The 7,463-nt window shown below is 66.2% G+C and overlaps 1 protein-coding gene across 1 annotated transcript; it reads left to right on the top strand.

The window, feature by feature from the left end:
• The first annotated feature begins 750 nt into the window (after nucleotides 1-750).
• Nucleotides 751-1,996, top strand: CRYBA4 (crystallin, beta A4). The gene is made up of 5 exons (XM_010582042.1): nucleotides 751-789; nucleotides 905-1,023; nucleotides 1,249-1,390; nucleotides 1,534-1,676; nucleotides 1,849-1,996. The coding sequence occupies exons 1-5, from the start codon at nucleotides 751-753 to the stop codon at nucleotides 1,994-1,996; spliced, it is 591 nt and encodes a 196-aa protein (XP_010580344.1).
• Nucleotides 1,997-7,463: the final 5,467 nt, after the last annotated feature.

Genomic DNA, 7,463 nt, shown 5'->3' with positions numbered 1-7,463 from the left:
TGGCAGCGGGGCAGGGTGCTGCTCTCAGCGTGGGCATGCGGCCACCTCCGCAGCGCTCCTGGCTCAGCGCTGCCCTGTCTGCGGCCCCAGGCGCTGGCCCTGCCTGCGCGTGGCGAGCACGCCTGCGGACCTGCACAGGGCTGCCTGCGCCGGGGTTGCCTGCACGGGGGCTTTGGCGCAGGGATCTGCCTGCAGGAGAAGTCGTCTCCCTGGGCGTGGGCAGCCATGGGCAGCCCCATGCACGGGCTGGCAGCGTGCTCACCCCGCTGCGGTGCTGTGCCGTGCCACGAGGACGGCTGCCAGGGCCACGGCTGCCAGGGCCACGGCTGCCAGGGCCACGGCTGCCCTGCCAGACACCGGGGCCTGCAGAGCCCCGGCCCGTGCTCTGCGCCTGCTCCAGCATGGAGCAACCCCATCGCTGCCTCCCACGTCACCAGCAAAGGGACTTGCACAAGGTCCCGAGGGCAGTTTCATCTGGGCAGAGGCTGGAGCAAGCCCCGCTGAGCAGAGCAGAGCAGGTAGCTGCAGGCTCCTGCCTCCATCTGCCTGCATTGCCCATGCAACGCATGCCCTGAAGCCTGGTCCCAGGACGTGGCAGTCCCAGGGAAGGGCCAAGCCCCCAGCGCTGGGCTGGTGGGTCTGGGTCTGGCCAGGCTGCAGCGGTGAGGCCAGGCTCACAGGGGCCAGCGATGCACCAGCCCTGGGGTGGGCTTTAACAGTTCCATTCCTCTGTGCCCCAGCAGAGCCACCATGACCCACCGCTGCAGGAGATCCTCCGGTCTCTGGAAGGTACGGGAGCCTGGGGAGGACCGGCGACGCAGCCTGAGCCCCGTGAATGCCGGGGCATGGGGCTGCAGTGTCTGCTCGGGGCCTCTGCACCCCTGACTCCCTCCATCTTCCCCAGATTGTGGTATGGGATGAGGCTTTCTTCCAGGGCAAGAAGCACGAGTTCACCGCCGACTGCTACAGCACCCCGGAGCATGGCTTCAGCACTGTCCGCTCCTGCAAGATTGAGAGCGGGGCGTGAGTGGGGGTCACAGGGGGCTGCCACCCCACAGTGCTGTGGGACCCCACAGATGGAGGGGGGTTGGAGGATGGAGGTCTCCAGTGCTTTTTGCCACCCGAGCCACAGGGCTGCCTCCTCCGGGGAACGGCCTGGTCCCCATGGGGCACAGCGGGCTCTGCCCTGGCTGTGAGTGGGGTGGTGGGTGCTGCGGGGGTTTCACCCCTCCCTCCCGCCCCCGGCAGGTGGGCAGGCTTCGAGCACTGCGGCTTCCAGGGGCAGCAGTTTGTGCTGGAGCGCGGCGAGTACCCATGCTGGGAGGCGTGGAGCGGCAGCAATGCCTACCACGTGGAGAGGATGTGCTCCTTCCGCCCCATTGCCTGTGCTGTGAGTGCCCCCACCCCGGCTCCCCGCTGTGGGGCTGGCCCCCGGAGCCCACCACCGGGCTGGTCCCTGGAGCCCACCGCCAGCCATCGGCCAGAGGGCCGGGCAGGGCAGCCATGCCGATGCCGTGCCCCTCTTGGTGGCAGGACCACGGGCGCAGCAGGCTGATGCTCTTCGAGCAGGAGAACTTCCAGGGCAGGCGGGGGGAGCTCAGCGACGACTGCCCCTCGCTGCCCGCCCTGGGCTGGGGCAGCAGCGCCGTGGGCTCCTTCCTTGTCCGCTCCGGCGCGTGAGTACCCCGGGGACTTGCACCCTGCCAGGACCCGGCACCAGGGGCACGCACCAGAGCTGAGGATGCTCTGGCAGCTGCCGGCACCCTGCCTGCTGCCCAGTGCCCGCAGCGCAGGGTGCTTCATGGTGCTGCCAGCCCTGAGCTGCCGCCGCTCTCTGCTCTGTCGCAGGTGGGTCTGCTCGCAGTACCCGGGGTACCGGGGCTTCCAGTACCTCCTGGAGAGCGACAGCCACGCGGGCGAGTACAAGCACGTGCGGGAGTGGGGCTCCCACGCGCAGACGGGCCAGGTCCAGTCCATCCGCAGGGTCCAGCAGTGACCGCCAGTGCCGGAGCCACCATGCCGCCGGCCATGCACCCTGGGCACTGTCTCTCCCGTGGGGCGGTGGGGGCAAAGCTCAATAAAGGCTCAGTTGTCCAAGGCGGCACGCTGGCAGTTGGGGAGGGGGTGCCATGGGGCTGTGCCTGGAGCGATGCCGTGCCTGGCACGGGGGCTCTGCAGGGGCAAGGATGGGGTGGGGGCGAACGACCGTCCTCTTCTGCCCCTGCAGCCAGCACAGGCATCCACATGTCCCCGTCACAGGCAGGCGAAGCCCCTGCTCGGCTCACATACGGACCTGCAATGCGGCGCGATGGCCTGCCCTCAGCCCCGCTGCCAGCCCCCTGAGGAGCTGCGGGGCCAAGGGCCAGGGCACAGTGGTCAGGCCCAGCACAGGGGTGAGGAGCTGGGCACTGAGCCAGCGGGAGCAGCAGTGCAGCCCTTGCACAGCGCTGCGCATCCTGCCAGCGAGGACCGTGTCTGTCCTGTCCCTGCGCCAGCCCAGCTGCTGGCTCAGGGGCTTTGCAGCAACCACACATCCCCGCCGCCCTGCAGACTCCATCCGCTCTGCCAGCACCTGCCAGGGACTGCGCTGCAGCTCCAGCAAGGCTGAGGAGGACACAGTGCAGCCATTGCTGAGCCTCAGCCTTGCTCGGGAGCTGGAAGGAGCTGCAGGATCCAGCAAGCTGCAGCTGCACGCTGTGCGCCCGTCCCCACACCCGTGCACACCCCTGCACCCATCTCTGCACTCATGCACACCCCTGCACACGCCTGTACCCACACAGACATCCCTGCACCCACGCTGGCTTGCAGCACCTGCCAGCCTCGCAGCACCTCCCATGCCCAGAGCAGAGCGGGCAGCCCAGGGCAGAGGCAGGCAAGCCCCTCTGCCCGCAGCGGTGCAGAGGACCAGGCCAAGCCTTCCGCTGGCCCTGGAGCAGCAAGGTGACACCGCGGGCTTGCAGCTCCACGTTTGCCCCAGCAGTGCAGTGGGAACAGGCAGGGCCTGCTCCTGCCTGCCTGGCCCTGGGCTGTCGCTGCAGGAAACCTGGGGCAGAGAGAAGCCATCGGGGGCTGCTGATAAACCATCTTCCTCAGCTCATGAGAAAGCGGCGGTTAGCTGAAGCTGAAAATGTGACAGGGAAAGACTGGTTTGGAAAGATTTCTCATTTCAGAAGAGCTCTGGAGAAAAGGTTTGACGTGATGAAAATGTCCCATCCCTGACATTTGCAGCAGAAGGACCACCGTCAGAGACAGTGCTCTCCAGGAAGGGATTCTCTCCTCAGGAAATCATAATTAAAAATGCAGAACAGAAGTAGAAACAAAAAGTTTTGGGATGGGCTGAGTGAAACCCTCCTGCTGCCCCAGGGCAAACCCATCTGGGGCCACCAGTCAGCGAGACCTGGAGGATCAGAACTTCCCGGCCCCACCATGGCCGCATCTGGCAGGGACCCCCGTCCTGGCCAGCCCACCCTGCCCCTGCCCAGCCCCAGAACCCCGGGGGGACACAGGGGGCCAGGAGTGGGGCCAGCACACAGCCAGGCATGGTGGGCAGCTGGCACTGGGACCAGTGGGCTCCCCGGGGACCCATCCAGGACCTGGAGAACAATGCAAGAGCCCAGCAGCTGCAAAACGCTGCAGAGGGCCCCCCCAGCAGCCCGCCGGCCCCTGGGCTGGGGGTCTGCCCTGCTGGGCATGGCCGGGCAGGGCGGCAGTGCTCCCGGTCCCCCTGTGCGCTGGCACAGTGGCCACGGACATGTCCCCCCCAGGCTGAGCTGGTCTTTCTGCCATCCCACCCAGCACGGCCGGATCCTGTGCACCATGTCCCCGAGTGGTTTCCCCACAAGCGCTGCCTGCCCAGCATCCCCTGCCCCGTGTCCCTGACCCCACATCCCCTGTGCCATCCCCATGGGTACGGGGTGCCCACGCACCCCAAATGGCTGTGGGGAGCCCGTGCCACCACGGTGTCCTGGCGGGGAGGTGGGGACGGGGACGGTGGCCTCGGCGGCGGGGGCTGCAGAGGGGTGGGCGTCCCCGGGGGCTGCCGCAGCAGGGTGCGGTGAGGGGCGGCGGGCAGGCGGGATGCAGGGAAGGGGGGAGGGAAGGTGACTCGGCCGCGTTTCCAGCATTAAAATTTAATGGCAGTTGCAGCATCCTCCTGAGCCGTAGGTAGGGCCGGGCGGGCCCGGCGGGGGCTGCGGGGAGGAGGAGTTTGCATGGCAATATCTTGCTCAGGGATGCTCTCTGGAAAGCTCCAGCACAAAGAAGCTGCACGGCGGCCAGGAGCGTGCGGAGCCCGGCGGTCCCCGAGCCCACCCTCCCCTGGAAAGCAGGTAAAGCCACCCTTAACGTTTCTCTCTGCTCTTTCCCGGCTGGGAATGTGGCTCCTCTCCGGGCGCTGGTGGGGTCTGGGGGCGCGGGGGCGCCAGGAGGAGCCCCCCCAGCCTCGGGGCCTGAGGGACGGCCGGGACGGGCAGAGATGCCGCCCCGGGACACGGCTGGTCCTGCGGGCATCGCTCCCGGGAGGCTGCGGGGCCGCCCGGCATGGCTGCTCCGGCCGCTCGGTCTCCAAAAAAATAATGCCCCCCCGACCCCCCAATATATTCTTATTCCCCCGCTATAAATAATTCCCACGCGAACCCATGCGCCATGGCAGGAGCCACCAACTCCTCCCAAGGGGTTCCAGGCCGGGGGCGGCCTGGGCCCCCCTGCCTTTGTTAGGGGCAGGAGCAGCAGCGCATCCGCAGCGTGCTCCCGGCCACGCACCCGGCCTGGCAGGCGATGCCCGGTCTGGCCAGCGGCACCTGGGCAGCCTGGCTCCCGCTGGGCACCGTCTGCAGCCCCTGTACCAAAATTAATATTAACTGATGCACCACTTGTTTGTATTTTTTTTTCAGAAACCTCATCAAGAATAGGGCTCGAGACAGGTAAATGGATTCTTGCCTGATTTTCAATGCTCCTGGAAGGCAATCTAGCCAAAATGCTGGTTTACTTCTTTGTCTTGAAACCACCATTTTCTCCTAAACCTGGTGATTTTAGGTAGGGGATTAGAGGAGAGGCTGGGGTCAGCACCCCTCCAGGGCGCTTCAGCACACCCCTTCCCCTGCAAAGAGTTAAACTGACAGATGCTACTCGGGCTCCTTTTGGGGAGCCATTTTCTCTCCCTCATTGTCTCACCGCCTGTTTTGTGTGCGAGTACATCCTGCCTCGGGGAGCCAGGAGGAGCCCAGAAATCATCAGATTTTCAGTCGTTCCTGGGCTTGCAGGGAGACTTTCTCCTCCCACCTTCTCCCAGGGCTGCCCAGGCTGCCCAGCCCTGAGAGCTGCAGACAAAGGGAGGCAGCGCCGGCACTGCTGCCGCAGCACCAGAGCCTGGGCTGTGCTGGAGCCTGGGCTCTGCTGGGTGGCAGTGAGGGATGGGCAGCGCTGGCAGGGCCAGGGCAGGGGGGCATGGGCCCCCCTGCCGGGAGCCGAGGGGTCGGGGGTGCCCAGATGCTGCATCTCAGAGATTGCATCTCTGGGCATGAGCAGCAGAACGGCCAGCACTGCGCCTGTGGCGCGGCAGGAGCACACGGGCAGCTTGCGGCGATGGTGTGCCTGTGGCGCGGCAGGAGCACACGGGCAGCTTGCGGCGATGGTGTGCCTGCTGTGCGCGGGCAGCTCACCTGCTGCCTCACCTCCCTGCTCCTGCCTGCAGCGGAGATTGTGCTCCCCTCCATCCTCCTCCTCACTCGAGGGGGTTTTTAGCCCCTGTTTAACTCGGGTGCTCCTGGGTGGTCAGCCCTGGGGGCACCATACATGCCACCAACCCTGTGTGGCAGGGGCAGCTCGAGCTCACAGCTGGCAATTGCCGCTCGCCATGCACAAGATGAGCGTTTGGTTAAGTGCTGCCTGCACAAAATTGTTTTTCTCCCCGCTGCCTCCTGGGATGTGCGTCATCGCTGGGCGAGAGAGGCCATCCAGCAGCGGTCACCCCATGCAGGCACGTCCCCCCTGCCCCACCACAGGCACCTCCTGCTCGGATCCAGGCAGGGAATCCATTTGCCAGATGCTCGATGGCATCTGTGGTGCCTGACACTGCCCACCCCCCCTGCCGAGCCTGAGCCCAGCCCCATGGCAGCTGGTTTGCAAATGCTGCCTGGACGTGCTGTCTCCGTGGGAGGGACTGTCCTGCAGGCAGCGCCTGCAACATGGGGTGACAATGAACCACAGGAAGCAATATAGCAGCTCCGCAGCTGAACTGCAGAGTCATCACGGCCCAGCTCCCCGGGGACCTGCTGCCATTGTGGCTTTTCCACACGGGCAGGGCAGGAGGAGGGCAGGCAGCGCAGGCTGGCTGCGGGCGCCGGCTGCGTGCACCCACATCCCTGCAGATGTGGAGCAGCACCCACCACGGCGCGGCTGTGACCGCTGGCTGCTCCGCTACAGCCAGCACCTGTGGCAAATGCAGGATCCAAGTGACACAGTTTAACTGCAGGGCAGTGGCAGTGGCAGGCAGTCCCTGACCCTGGTGCAGGGAGTTGCAGCAGCAGACAGGGACAGACAGTTTGGGGCATTGCCAGCATTTCTGGTGTGGTCCTTCCCGGTGGCCCCCATGCCCGGTGGCGTGTCTGGCTCCCCGCCAAGGCTCTGCAAGGGGACAGGCACTGTGGGGAGAGGTGGCATTTCCTTGGGTAGGGGGTGACCCTGAGCAAGCGGCGGGCAGCCAAGCAGACCCACGTAGGGAGCAACCGCAAGTTCCCATGGGGACCACGGGCTGGAGTTCTCCGCCTCTGCCCTGCCTGCCTCTGCCCTTCTGCTGCCTGCAGCAGAGCCCAGCACCAGCTGCCTGCAAGATGCAGGAGCTGCTGTGAGCATCCAGGCGCCAAGGGGCAGCGCTGGCTTTGGGAGGGCACCTGCAGGGCTCACCTGCTGCAGGAGGCAGCTGGGCATTGCCATGCTGCCCTAAGGCAGTGCCAGGACAGGGGTGTTAGTTTGCCTGAGCTGGGAAGACACCTGGGCTGGTCCCCGCTCCCCGGGGCAGCCCAGCACGCAGGAAGGGAAAGCTGTGCGGGGCAGGGTCAGCCACTGGCACGGCATGTCCCCCTGCAGAGCTCTTACATCCCTATCCCACAGGATCTGGCCCCTTCCTTTGCCCCCAGCTTTGGGCAGTGCCCAGCCACCCTGCGGGCACCAGGAGCAGTGCCAGCAGCGGTGGGGTTCCAAGCAGAGGCTGCTGCCTCAGGGCTTTAAACCTGCAGGGATGGGGAGGCGCAGGTTCCAGGGCAGGGGCGTGGAGGGAGGCTCTGCCTGCATTCCTGCCTGCCCTGCCCTGCCCTGCCTGGCCATCCTGCCAGGCTCCCTGTAGCACGATGCATCCCCCACCGGCTCGGCTCAGCTTGGCTCTGCCTGGGGACGATGGTGCCGCATTGCTCTCCCTTGCTGCGTTGGTTGCTTTCTTTTGCAGCTGCTAATGACTGACCTGAGGT

The sequence above is a fragment of the Haliaeetus leucocephalus genome, unplaced genomic scaffold (genome assembly GCF_000737465.1).
Source record: "Haliaeetus leucocephalus isolate CR32 unplaced genomic scaffold, Haliaeetus_leucocephalus-4.0 Scaffold840, whole genome shotgun sequence".
Lineage (NCBI taxonomy): Eukaryota > Metazoa > Chordata > Aves > Accipitriformes > Accipitridae > Haliaeetus > Haliaeetus leucocephalus.
This window is presented reverse-complemented; position numbering and strand designations above follow the sequence as displayed.